We start from the raw sequence: 15231 nt of genomic DNA, 5'->3' as shown, positions 1-15231 counted from the left end.
CTTCCTTTCTGAGGTTTCTACTGTGCCTCAAAAGTATTTTTCAACCACATATGGGGTATCTGTGTACTCGGGAGGAATTGAACAACAAATTTTGGGGTCCATTTTCTCCTACTATCCCTGTGAAATAAAAAAAAATTGGGGCTTAACCAACATTTTTGTGGGAAAAATATATATATATTTTTATTTTCACAGAGCAAAGTACAATTCTGGTTCAAGGTGCTCACCAAACATCTAGCTAAATTCCTTGAGAGGTCTAGTTTCCAAAATGGGGTCACTTGTGGGGGGTTTCACTGTTTAGGCACATCAGGCTCTCTCCAAATGCTACATGAAACACACAACATTCCATCAAAATCTGCTTTGCAAAACGTCACTCCATCCTCTGAGCCCTGCCATGCACCCAAACAGTAGTTTTCCTCCACACATTGGGTATTAGCAAACTCAGGAGAAATTGTATGGTGCATTTCCACCTGTTACAAACATTTTTTGCATGAAAAATGTGATTTTTTTATTTTCACGGCTGAACGTTATAAACGTCTCTGAAGCACCTGTGATTCAATGTGCTCACCACACATCTAGATAAGTTCCTTGAGGGATCTAGTTTCCAAAAGGGTGTAACTAATGGGGGATTGCCACAATTTAGGCACAATAAGGACTCTCTAAAAGCAACATGGTGTCTGATAATGATTCCAGCAAAATTTGCATTCAAAAGTCAAATAGCGCTCCTTCCCTTCCGAGCCCTAACGCGGGCCAAAACAGTACTTTTTTATCCACAAATGGAGTATAGTCGTGCTAAGAAGACATTGCACAACACATTATTGGGGCCATTTTCTCCTGTTACCCTCGTAAAAATAAAAAAATCGGGTTTAAATTAAATCTTTTGTGAAAAAAGTAAAATGTTCATTTTTTCCTTCCACATTCCATTAATTCCTGTGAAACATCTGAAGGGTTAATAAAACTTCTTGAATGTGGTTTTGAACACCTTGAGGGGTGCAGTTTATAGAATGATGTAAATTTGAGGTATTTTCTGTCATATAGGTCCCTCAAAGTCACTTCAATTGTGATGTGATCCCTAATAAAAGATGGTTTTGTAAATTTTGTTGTACAAAATAAGAAATTGCTGGTCAACTTTTAACTTCCTAATAAAAAATGTTATGTTTCAAAAATTGTGCAGATGTAAAGTAGAAATGTTATTTATGAACTATCTTGTTACAATTATGATCATACATCAATCAGACGCTCTCTGATTTAAGGGCATAAAAATTGAAGGTTTGAAAGTTGCAAAATTTTTTACGTTTTGCCAAATTTCCGATATTTTCACAAATAAAAGTCGTATTAAACAAATTTGACCATTATCATCATGAAGTACAATATGTCACAAAAAAATAATCTCAGAATCACTATAATCCTTCTTTGAAGCGTCCAGAGCTATTGTCTCAAAAAATGACACTGTCTAGAATTGAAAAAAATTGGCCTGGTCAAGAAGGTGAGAACAGGCTTTGGGGGTGAAGGGGTTAAATAATCATTTACGATCCCGTGCTCTAGTGTCTATATACTCTCCTTTGCTTCCTCCCCTGCCCAGGAGCTGTGGTATGATCAGACCATGTTCCTGTACAGTCAGACACAGCCATTACACAGTACACAGCAGGGGCACATCTGTAAGATTATCTCAGCACAGGAACATTTTTTTAACACATGCAATTGTGGAACTTCTTATTCAAGGATATATTGATTAAACTTAACTTTGCTTGTAGTAAAAAAAAAAAGCCCTTTAATTCCGTGATGGATAGAAGCTTTGAATTTTTTTTCCATACGATTAAAATCACTGATGATAAAAACAAGCACTGATGAAAGGAGGACAGTTTTTTACATGAAAATTTTATGACCTCAGAATGAGGCCTAAAGGTGGCTGTATATATTAGACTAAGGTTGGCTGAACTAGAAGACTATCTAATATGTGTATTAAAAGACAGGCCAACTTTTGTTTGGTCAATTTCAGAGTAAAAAAAGCATACCCAATACTTTAATCTCAATGAAGATAAAAAAAAAAAAACAACCCAAAAACCAAAACACAAAACAGTAAAAGGGGAGCCAGCTAAAGTTGGCCTAATGGGGAGAATAATGCTTCCAATTTACCTGCTATGATTTAAATTACTACTGCGCAGCAGGGAAATTCTGGACTACAATTACCGTATATACTCTAGCATAAGCCGAGATTTTGAGCCCATTTTTTTAGGCTGAAAGAGCCCCTCCGAGTCATTGTCCCAGTTGGTCGAGGGGGGAGAGGGGGGTATAAGGGAGCGGCAGGAGTCAGCGGCTGTCACATCATACTCACCCCCTCCTGGCACGGTCTCTGCACTTCCCTGCTTCTCAGATGGTCTCCAGCCCCAGCAGCTCTTCCTGTGCTCAGCGTCACGTGGTACTACTCACTAAAGTAATGAATATGCACGCGACTCCACTCCAATAGGCATGGAGCGCATATTCCTTACTTTAATGAGCGGTACCATGTGACCGCTCAGCACTGGAATCCTGCCCCGGGACAACGGAGAAGCAGGGAAGTACAGAGACCGCGCCAGGAGGGTGAGCCATGCGATATTCACCTGTCCCCGTTCCACAACTGGGCTGTGTCTTCCGCATCCTCTGGCTGTGATGTTCAGGTCAGAGTGCGCGATGACGTGGTTAGTGCGTGCCCTCTTTCTGAACAGTCACTAAGGGCGCCGGAAGACAGCAGCGTGTGGTAGTGGAACGGGGACTGGTGAATATCACAAGTGCCGGGTCCCGAGCCAGTGGCGACACCGGCACATTGCCCCCATAGCGCGCCAGTGTCCCCGCCTGCTCAGGACACCGGCACCTGGCCCCCAGTGATGAGAGGTGAGTATGTCATTTTTTTTTATTTTTTTTTAATCACAGCAGCATATGGGGCATATTATTCTATGGAGCATCTTATGGGGCCATCAACCTTTATGGAGCAGCACATGGGGCATATTATTCTATGGAGCATCTTATGGGGCCATCATTAACCTTTTGAGCAGCATTATATGGGGCATATTTTAATATGGAGCATCTTATGGGGCCATTATTAACCTTTGTGCAGCATTATATAGGGCATGTTTTTTGTATGGAGCATCTTATGGGGCCCATCATAAACTTTATGGAGCATTATATGGGGCTCCCGATTCAATATGGATATTCAAAGACACTTAACCTACTGATGTCTCAATTAATTTTACTTTTATTGGTATCTATTTTTATTTTTGAAATGTACTAGTAGATGCTGCATTTCCCACCCTAGGCTTATACTCTAGTCAATAGGTTTTCCCAGTTTTTTGTGGCAAAATTAGGGGCCTCGGCTTAAACTCTGGTCAGCTTATACTCGAGTATATACGGTACTTAGACTGATGAATACATCTTTTGCATATCGATTTGTCGCACTTACACTTCTTTACCTCTATAAGGAAATACAGCAATATAGCGGAAAGTAAATGATACATTATGGACCCGATTTTTCATTTGAGTTTATTCTGCGTTCCTGCATTTTTGTCATTGACCCATTTTGCTAATTTTTAGCACAAAAATTTGCACATTTCACTAGATAGTACAAATTTGCACTAACATACCTTGTGTACATAAAATGTCTCCGGGTAGCAGAGGGGCGAGTTGGGGTTTGGGAACAGAGTACATTTGTAACAAATTTGAAACTTGCGGAAAATAAAAGTTGATCTAAAATGGCAAACAATAAAAGGAACCGTCACCAGGCTTTTGATGTTATTTGACATCAGCATTATATTGGGGCAGAGAAACCGATTCCAGCGATGGATGAGCTAAGTGCGCTGCTTAGTGCAGTTTTAATAAAATCATTTGTTTTCTTTGCTGCAGATCTACCTATTCTCCGAATGCTGAGCTCTGTTTAACACCGCATACACCACTGATTATCAACTTTCTGTCAATGTAATGTGTACACAGAAAGCTGTCAGTGTTTGGGGCGAGTTACACATAGCAGGTGGACTACATGGCATGTGACAACTAGCCCCCTTCTGATAAAATTAAAGTTTTATCAACAGGAGATTATTGAACCTTTAATAAGTAGCTTAGTAAGTGACATCGCTGGAATCAGGTTCTCTGCCAGTGCATTATGCTGCTCTCAGATGGGGTAAGAAAACCTGGTGACAGATTCCCATTAGGTAAACACAAAATAAGCTTTAAAAAGGTGCAAATGAAAAATCGGTGAAAAACTCCAAAAACTAGACAAAAAAACCCAAGTGACACTGCAATTTTGAATTGGGACCTTTGTGTTTTTGGCGTTAGATTACTTATATTTGCACCACACAAAGTAGTTACTGCTGTAATAGTCAATCGAGTTTCTGCTTGCACTACAAGCACACATACACTGCTTAGTGTCAACTAAACTGATTATTTTGTACACAGTCATCACTACCAAAGTATATGTGATAGTACAAGTTTATAGTTGTTTTCTATTACCACTTACCCCATTTTGTTTTTGTTGTTAAGAAACTATAAAAAGCCATAATAATTATAAAATTTAATATAAAACAGAAAATGCCAAGTTCATAATAAAAACAAATTAAATTATATCCTAATAAAGGAACAGCTTTAATTGTAGTGTCCCAATAAAAACACTAAAAAGTGTTGAATGTCAGTGTTACAAATGTTCTTCTTTGTACTGAGAGGGTTCTATTGCATGTGAATTGGGCAGTGGAGACATACAAAAGGACTGACTTCCCCTCATCCGTGTAGGACTACAGCTATATTCATGATTAATGGAAACATAATCTTGCCGAGGAGAAGTCATTGCCTGATGTTGAATACTATAGTCAATAGAGTTAGAGCAACTTGGTGGCTGACAAGCATAATGTGGCATTTGAAAGAGTGAAATGCTAGATTCTTCAGTGAGTTTCTTCATCATCCCCTTGAACAAAATATCAGTTATAAGAACTTCTGATAATAGTCTTTGTTTGTCATCCATTTTGCGCAGCTTTGCAGCAACTGTTACACCAAATGCATCAAATTCATCTTCTTTTTGGTTTAAAACAGCTGCTGCTTCAGAAAGCAGTTGTCGACTTAGATCATCGTTTACAGGCTTTCGTTTTTTCTGGCTTGGCACTGGAATGGGCGCCTGCTGTTGCTTCTGTTGGTGGTGTTGTAATTCAATGATTTCTTGGGGTGGACTACGAATACAAACCTAAAAAAATAGACAAGAAAACTGTTACAATCGCTGGTCGGGGAGTAAGACGAAAGAAAAAAATGTTGCTATTAAACAGATATTCTCGAGTTGTGGGCTTTGTTACTTGGGGTGCGGGTACTTCCCTGAGTGACGGGTCTGAATCTGAAGCTTTCTTCTACTATTGAACTTCTCATTGCTACTGTGACACATCACCAATCTGTCTGGGAATTGTTCTGATTCTACACTGTCACAGTCACTATATTTCTATACAGACATCACAGTGCATTGGAACAAGCTTATGGCTCTAGTGAGCAATGACTAGGACAACTACTCTGAAAATTACCAATGGTAGGAGGCTGCAGGATTGTGATTTTGCAGGACTAATAACACATCAGGAGCCGAGAGAGAAGGGTAGATAAGCAGCAGAGCTAAATGGGTACTTCTATCTTCAAGATCCTATCTCTATACTATCTATATGTAGTAGGTGTAGTAATAATAATATTAGAAAATAGCTCCTATTAGAAATGTATATAGTTCTTCTGATTAGCCATGTTACTTACTCAATGTGTAGGGCATTTCAGTAGCTTAGATATCCATGTTTACGGCTACTCACATAGCAACAGTTAGTGGCTGCTACCATGATTATCTAAGCTAGTGCAATGCCCTGCGCATGGGGTAAGCAACATAGCCAATCAGACGAACTATACTACTAAATATTTCTTATTGGAGGTGTTTGTTAATATTATTATTACACCAACTACAAATTGGGATAGGATCTTAGAGATGGAATACCACTTTAAGGTCACGTTCACATGTTCAGCATTAGGGTTGTATTTTACCTCAGTATTTGTAAGCCAAAACCAGGAGAGGAACAATCACGAGGAAAAGTATAATAGAAACACGTCACCACTTCTGTATTTATCACCCACTCCTGGTTTTGGCTTACAAATACTGATGTAAAACACTGGCGGACATACCGCATGTGAAAGCTGTGCGGCTGCACAGGGGCCCAGAGGCTCCGGGGGGCTCCTGCAGGGCGGCTAATAATGAGGGCAATCTGACCTGTTTATCCGGCCCCGAGGCTCCAGGGGGCCCCTGGACAGATTGCCCTTGTGTGGCAGACAGGGAGAGATCCCTGCAGCTCCGCTGCCTACAAGAGAACATTGCAGCGGAACTGCAGCGATCCGTCCTGCTTCCTGTCACAGCAGTCAGCGGTGCAGCTGGATGACATCATCACTCAGTGCCGTGACCGCTGTGCCAGTGAGAGGAACCTGACGGTGATGCTGCGGGAGAGCGTGCGGAGAGGTGAGTGGTGCTGTGTGTGTGTGTGTGTAGGTGGAGGAGAGGGCAATGATGGGGTGGTGGAATTGGGCGATGGGGTGGTGGTGGAAGAGGAAATTATGGAGGTGGTGGAATGGGCAATGATGGGAGTGGTGGGGGAGAAGGAAATGATGTAGGTGGTGGAAAAGACAATGATGGGGTGGTGGGGAGAAAGCAATGATGGAGGTGGTGGAATGGGCAATGATGGGGTGGTGGGGAAAAGGCAATGAAGGTGGTGGTGGAAAGGACAATGATGGCCATGGTGGAAAGGGCAATAATGGGGTTGTGGGGGAAGAGGAAATGATGGAGGCGGTGGAATGGGCAATTATGGGGGGTGGGGGAGAAAGCAATGATGGAGGTGGTGGAATAGGCAATGCTGGTGGTGGAAAGGACAATGATGGTCGTGGTGGAATGGGCAATGATGGGGTGGTGGGGAAAAGGAAATTAAGGTGGTGGTGGAAAGGACAATGATGGTCATGGTGGAAAGGGCAATAATGCGGGTGGTGGGGGAGGAGGAAATGATGGAGGTGATGGAATGGGCAATTATAGGGGGTGGGGGGGAATGCAATGATGGAGATGGTGGAATAGGCAATGGTGGTGGAAAGGACAATGATGGTCGTGGTGGAAAAGGCAACAATGGGAGTTGTGGGGGAAGACGAGGAAATGATGGAGGGGGTGGAATGGGCAATGATGGGGGTGCTGGGGAAAAGGCAATGATGTGGGTAGGGGAGATGCGGGGGAGGAGGACAATGTGGGGTGTAGTGGATTGGGAAGGGAGGAAGGGGGATTTATAATGGATTTAGGAACAGGGGGAGGTGGAGAAAGACATCGCTTATTATGTTTAACACAGTCCCTTAGTATAGAGTGTACTCACTTATTATACATAGCACAGTCCCTTAGTATATAGTGTACTCACTTATTATGTATAACACTATCCTTGGTTACATAGTTTTCTCTTTAATTATTTATAACACCGTCCCTTATTACATACCATCCTCTCTAGTTATATATGGTTCCATCCCTTATTATATAGCTTCCTCTGCTGTTATGCACAGTGCTGTCTCTTACACAGTGTATTCTTGTTATTTTTGTTATTCACAGCGTCCTCTTATTACATAGTCCGCTCTTTTGTTAGATATAAAATGAATGCTGATGGAGGAGTCGGTGACTACCAGACCATCATCTCCTCCATTAGAAAAGAAGCTTTCATATGCTCCATCAGCCATCATTGCATTATATATATATATATATATATATATATATATATATATATATATATATATATCTAACAAGAGAGGACAGTATGTATTAAAAATAGGGCTCTATATAATCCAATATGTAAGGGACGATGCTGTACATAGCAAGAGAGGGCACTGTATAAGGGACGGAAATATACATAATAAAGAAGACTATGTAATATATATATATGTATGTGTGTGGCTATATATATATATATATATATATATATATATATATATATATATACATATATACAGTAAAGACCAACAAAAGTTTGGACACACCTCACTTAAAGATTTTTCTATATTTTCATGACTATCAAAATTGTAAATTCACACTGAAGGCATCAAAACTATGAATTAACACATGTTGAATTATATACTTAACAAAAAAGTGTGAAACAACTGAAATTATGTCTTATATTCTAGGTTCTTCAAAGTAGCCACCTTTTGCTTTGATGACTGCTTTGCACTCTTGGCATTCTCTTGATGAGCTTCAAGAGGTAGTCACCGGGAATGGTTTTCACTTCACAGGTGTGCCCTGTCAGGTTTAATAAGTGGGATTTCTTGCCTTATAAATGTGGTTGGGACCATCAGTTGTGTTGTGCAGAAGTCTGGTGGATACACAGCTGATAGTCCTACTGAATTAGACTGTTAGAATTTGTATTATGGCAAGAAAAAGCAGCTAAGTAAAGAAAAACGAGTGGCCATCATTACTTTAAGAAATGAAGGTCAGTCAGTCCAAAAAATTGGGAAAACTTTGAAAGTGTCCCCAAGTGCAGTTGCAAAAACCATCAAGCATTACAAAGAAACTGGCTCACATGAGGACCGCCCCAAGAAAGGAAGACCAAGAGTCACCTCTGCTTCTGAGGATAAGTTTATCTGAGTCACCAGCCTCAAAAATCGCAGGTTAACAGCAGCTCAGATTAGAGACCAGGTCAATGCCACACAGAGTTCTAGCAGCAGCCACATCTCTACAATAACTGTTAGGAGGAGACTTTGTGCAGCAGGCCTTCATGGTAAAATAGCTGCTAGGAAACCACTGCTAAGGACAGGCAACAAGCAGAAGAGACTTGTTTGGGCTAAAGAACACAAGGAATGGACATTAGACCAGTGGAAATCTGTGCTTTAGTCTGATGAGTCCAAATTTGAGATCTTCGGTTCCAACCACCGTGTCTTTGTGCGACGCAGAAAAGGTGAACGGATGGACTCTACATGCCTGATTCCCACCGTGAAGCATGGAGGAGGAGGTGTGATGGTGCTTTGCTGGTGACACCGTTTGGGATTTATTCAAAATTGAAGGCATACTGAACCAGCGTCGCTACCACAGCATCTTGCAGCGGCATGCTATTCCATCCGGTTTGCGTTTAGTTGGACCACCATTTATTTTTCAACAGGACAATGACCCCAAACACACCTCCAGGCTGTGTAAGGGCTATTTGACCAAGAAGGAGAGTGATGGGGTGCTACACCAGATGACCTGGCTTCCACAGTCTCCAGGGGTGAGCTGGACCGCAGAGTGAAGGCAAAAGGGCCAACAAGTGCTAAGCATCTCTGGAAACTCCTTCAAGATTGTTGGTAGAACATTTCCGGTGACTAACTCTTGAAGCTCATCATGAGAATGCCAAGAGTGTGCAAAGCAGTCATCAAAGCAAAAGGTGGCTACTTTGAAGAACCTAGAATATAAGACATATTTTCAGTTGTTTCACAATTTTTTGTTAAGTATATAATTCCACATGTGTTAATTCATAGTTTTGATGCCTTCAGTGTGAATTTACAATTTTCATAGTCATGAAAATACAGAAAAATCTTTAAATGAGAAGGTGTGTCCAAACTTTTGGTCTGTACTGTGTGTATATATATATATATATATATATATATATATATATATATATATATATATATATATATAGCTTTGTCGCCATAAGGAGGGGGGCCCAGACACATTTCTTGCACAGGGGCTCCAAGTTGTCATTGTCCGCCCCTGAATTGTAAAATACTGACCAAACACTGAGCATGTGAATGTGGCTTAACGCTTCAGCCTGGAATGTATATATTGAGCGTACTGATGGTTGATCACCTTGGAAACAAGCTGTACACCATGTAGAATGCAGGTTGTCATAGCAGAAGTGCTAACAGCAGATAGAAAAAGCAACTCATTTGCAGTCATATTTATTTTCATGCTAACGTGACCAACTTCATAATATATAATGCAAAAATACGGAAATATTAGACTGTATGTAACTCCAGACATTCAGGTCTGAATTCACTATACATAGAATTAAAATATCATTAACTGTACATTTACATGCACATTGTACCAACATTTCTAAAAAATAAAAATAAAAATATGAGCTACTTTGATGAAATAACATCCACAGACTTTGTGACTCCAATGTACACTTATGAATATTGGGGTTAGTATAGATCCGATATTGATGGGACATACATTTTCACCTTCAGGACTAATAGCGGAAGAATAAGATTTATTTTTATAACTGTAAGGGATGTGCACACGTCAGGATTTCTTCAGGAATTTTTGCGTGTTTTTTTTGCGGATTTCCCCAATAAAAACGCTATAATACCGCATAAAAAACGCATACATTATGCATCCTATCATTTAGAATGCATTCCGCATTTTTTGTGCAAATGTTGCGCTTTTTTCCGCAAAAAAAAAAACGCATTCCGGAAAAAGAAGCAACATGTTCATTATTTTTGCGGATCTTTTGTGGATTTCCCATGAAATTGCAGTGTCAGGAAAAAATCCGCATAAAAACCGCATAAAAATGCATAAAAAACACGCAAAAAAACGCATGCGGATTTCTGGCAGAAATGTCCGGATTTTGTCAGGAAAATTTCTGCAAGAAATCCTGACCTGTGCACATACCCTGAGACCTGCCAATAAGCCTCAAGTCAATAGTAGCCAGAGAGGAAACATGGCATGGCTGTTGTCAGCTCTGGAAAGGTAAAATCCTGATTAAAAATATGACTGAGATATCTGAGATATATAAAGCCTGTGAGCATCAGAAGGAACGATATCAGGGATGTTAGGAATATCATAATTTTCTGAAATTGAAGCCAAATCCCAAGACCAGCCCTGTTATGAGTCATCAAGGTGAGGTGTGTTGGTGTAACTTCTGATATAAAATACAAGGCAAATTATGAACTGTGCTCAATGTCGTTAGATACATCGCTGTATAGGCTTGATCCACGTTTTTCAGTCGGATCTCTTCCATCTGATAATCTCTAAAGCCATTGCAGTGACGTCAGGTTTATTTCTTTTCTTTTGTTAATTCTCTTTATTTTATGTAATTGTATATGCTGTATTGTTTTGTCCCCTTTTAAAAATCTTTTGTAATCTTTTGGGTATTTTATAAACAATACCTATCATTCTTGATTAAATCTAAAAGTTAATAGTTACGTTCCCTTTGTTCTGTAAACCACACGTTACCTGTAACCAGGCATTCAATCAGTCTACAAATGACTGTTGATGGCAGCTAATAATCTTTCTTAGGTTATTGTGGAGATAGCAGTGACCGTACAGGGGTGTGTGTGTGTATATATATATATATATATATATATATATATATATATATATATATATATATATATATATATATATATTCCATGCGTTGGAATCGAAGGTGTATATACCATACGCTGTGGCCTCCTCCGTTAATCGACGGTCAATTGTGTAGTTGTCCTGACGATAGGAAGCAGCAGAGGGCTGTTTGTGACAAAATGATAACAGCGTCGTGGGTTCAGCATGACACCCCCCAACTGTGATCTTTGACGCCCAGTTTCATTAAAGATATTGAATGAGTCTTTAGTAAAAGGCCACATTCACACATCCATTTGATACGTCCTAGTGCTATCCATTTTTTTTTCTCAAAATAGTATACTGACTCAGAGAGCTTATTGATCCATGTAGACATCAATTTCAAATCCGTGAGACTCAAAAAATATGCCATTCTCATCTATATTGTAGATCAGTTTCAGCCATTAAAATCTATGGGGATTCCTGTAAAAAAAAGATCAAATACGTCCTAGTTTCCCCTGCATTTTAACTGATCCATTTATGAGAGTCAAATGGATAGGTTGAGACCGTTAAAACAGATGAAACTCAGATGGAAAACTGAAGTACAAAGTATGCCTCCATTGTTATCTATTTTATAAGGATTCCTATAGACTTTAATGGACGTGTCTGATCCGCACAATGGATGAGAATAGGATATGCTCCGAATCTCACAGATCAGAGATACAGATTTTTTTTTTTTTAAAACAATGTGTGTATCACCAATGTAATTATAAGTCCGCATGCGACCCTCTAAAGAAAAAAAAAAAAGGAACAGCGTAAGGATGTGCCACACGAACTTGCCACATGAAAGTGTCAATAAACACTTACCCTACACACATTGCCCATTTCTCTTCTGCTACTGCACTGAAATGTCACAGAATGGAAGGAAAATAATATACATTATCCCTACTACAATAAACCCTATGATATATAGTTTAAGCAGTAATAAAAACAAATAAAATAAAGTGAAAAAAAAAAAATTCCTGTTGTGACATTGCTACAATTTGCTTAAGTCACGCGCACTTGTGATAAAGTGCCAGAACGTTACCTCAAACATAATCAAGTACTTCCTCATATTAATTTTTGTCTAAACACCATCTTATGCCTACAAAATAATGCCTGTGTAATTGTGCTTTGTACATACATGTATCCTATATACCAGGGAGGCACGTTAAAACAATTGGACCCTGCTGTGAGGCATCTGAGCCATGTAACACAACTGTATAAGAAAAATTGAGAAATTTAGGAAATGTTTTTCATTTTTCACAAGTTCCTCCCTTCCAAATAAAATGTTCAAAATTTAGAATGTCTCACAATAGAAGTAAATGTTAGAGCACAACATTAAAATATTTAGCTAAAATGTCGAACTCAAAAATATGAAACAGCTTTGGGCATTTAGGGTAAACTAGCAGATCTCCCACTACGCATTTACAAATGGAAAACCATTCAAGTGATATTTAAGGGTAAGAAATGAATGAGATCTCAAATCTCATGACACCTGTTCTTTCCATGCAGATTTGAACCACGGCATTTTTGCAGTATGTCTATTCTTTCAACTCTTTTGCAGCATTTTCACCCATTCAAATAAATGGGAAAATACAATTTAAATTAAAAACTCATGTAAAAACCTGTGTATTTTACGCAGCGTTTTTTCTGCCAATGCACTGGTTCTTGGTACAGAAAAATACTCAATGTGTGCACATACTCTCATAATATTGTAATTGTGAATGAGATTTCAATAAATCCGCAGACTGAATTAACTGGGGACGTGCATGTTCAGTGCAAAGGGTAAAATGGCAGCAAATTAGCACATCATTGTAGGGATTGCACGAGACAGAAAAGGGATACAAAAACATGTTTGAAAATTTTTTTTTTATGATTTACATTACATTTGTCTCTACTTTGTAATCTGGTGCCAAGCTGAAATTATCACTTAGAAAAGTACTTTAAAAATGGAGCTCATCCCTATCCAAAAAAACCAAGTGAATCTAGAACATTCAGCTAACAAGTTCCAACTTTCTTTAATTTTTTTGGTCCTTCTGACTAAGACTGAGAAGTTTCATTAGAGATTGACGTAACTGGAATTTAGGCCAATGTCATTCATTTGCATAGCAAACATAATGAAAAACAAAGTATACACATAATGTGAAATACTATAGGAGATAAAGATGTCTAAAGTGTGTCCCCTTTACTGCAAAGAAAAACTATGCTACTATGTCTCAACTCGCCGGTTAAATAGTGTTAATCGGCTCTGTTCACATGCATTCAACGACTCCATTTCAGGTTTTGTCAACTTTTTCATTATTATTGATGACAAGCACAGTGCATGGTGGGCGCTCTTCCACACATCTATTTAGGTGAAGTTCACCCCATTTCAGTCATTGTGGGCCATCTGTATTTGCAATTATCTGCTTACAATTATTCAGGCATAGCCTTCAAGGCTTGGTAATTAGCGCTGGCAATTGCAGCGCTGGGGTCCTGGTTTCATATCCCACCAAGGACATCATCTCCAAGGAGTTTGTATGTTCTCCCCGTGTTTGCATGGGTTTCCTCTGGGTACTCTTGTTTCCTCCCAAACTCCAAGGACTTAGATCGTGAGCCCCAATGGAGACAGTGATGCTAATGTCTGTAAGCGCTGTGGAATATGATGGCGCTATATAAGCACAGCACAATAAACAAGCACGGGTAGTTTAGGCAGCTACACAGTGCCTAACTTTCCTCAAAGGTTAGAAGAATATTGCAGTTTTGTCACAGTCTTAGGGATCTGGTGTCTGCAGTAGGTTAGGGAATCTGTAGGTTTTATGGGTATGGTGTGGGATCTGCATTTATTTTGGCCTATGGCCCATATCCATTTACTAGGACTAGACTGTATATTTTAAACAGTCACGTTTTGGATCAGAATTGACATAGGGATCTGGATCTGAATTTGTACAACATTCATATAACCTAGTCAGTGGGTCTGAATTTATTTAGCGGATTGGTCTGGTGGTCACAATTTATTTAGCGGCCTGCTCTGAGGTCTGAAGTTATTAAGCAGTATCTTTAGCAGCCTGGCCTATTCAGTGGTCTGGTTTAGAGGCAAATATGTTGCATCAGAAAACTCTGCAGTAGCAGAATAAGACATCATAGCAGTCAGAGATGAATGAACAAGTAAACCAAATACAATCAGATGTTTCCTGCAAGCTAGTGGATTTATAAAAGACCTATAACATCTCCTGAAATGTCTGTTTTACCAAATAATTGTAACCCACATAAAGTCAGTGTTGCAGAGTCCAAATTGACTATTGATTGTTCACACCCCTTTCACCAACAGGATGATACTATAAGGCTATGTGCCCACGTTGCGGAATTCTGTGCGCATTTTTCCGCTCAGTTTTTGAAAAATCCGTGGATTTCCAGCAGTTTTTGTGCGGACTCCACCTGCGTTTTAACACCTGCGGATTCCTATTGAGGAGCAGGTGCGGAATCCGCACAAAGAATTGACATGCTGCGGAAAATACAATGCAGCATTTCCGCGCAGAATTTTCCACAGCATGCTCACTGCGGATTTTGTATTCCATAGGTTTACATAGTACTGTAAACCGGATGGAAAACTGCTGTGAATCCGCAGCAGCCAATCCGCAACGTGTGCACATATCCTTAGGAAGGATTTACCTCTTCGAAAAGAGGAACTGTAGTAACAACTAATTGTCAGTTTCAGCATATACAGGTGCATCTCACAAAATTAGATCATCAAAAAGTTAATTTATTTCAGTTCTTCAATACAAAAAGTGAAACTCACAAATTATATAGTCATTACAAACAGAGTGATGTATTTCAAGTGTGCATTTCTGTTAATGTGATGATTATGGCTTACAGCTAATGAAAACCCAAAAGTCATTATCTCAGTAAATTAGAATGCAGTAATTAATGTAAAA

General features: G+C 39.4%; 1 protein-coding gene across 2 annotated transcripts in view; it reads right to left on the bottom strand.

Moving 5' to 3' along the window:
• Positions 1-4522: 4522 nt before the first annotated feature.
• Positions 4523-15231, bottom strand: part of LOC143807520 (uncharacterized) — a 62058-nt gene continuing 51349 nt past the window's right edge. For both annotated transcript variants that reach the window (XM_077289141.1, XM_077289142.1), the window contains exon 4: positions 4523-5197. In XM_077289141.1, coding sequence (XP_077145256.1) covers positions 4658-5197 — 540 coding nt within the window. In that variant the 3' untranslated portion in view covers positions 4523-4657. The remainder of the gene's footprint in view (positions 5198-15231) is intronic.

The sequence above is a fragment of the Ranitomeya variabilis genome, chromosome 2, assembly GCF_051348905.1.
Source record: "Ranitomeya variabilis isolate aRanVar5 chromosome 2, aRanVar5.hap1, whole genome shotgun sequence".
Taxonomy (NCBI): Eukaryota; Metazoa; Chordata; class Amphibia; order Anura; family Dendrobatidae; genus Ranitomeya; species Ranitomeya variabilis.
This window is presented reverse-complemented; position numbering and strand designations above follow the sequence as displayed.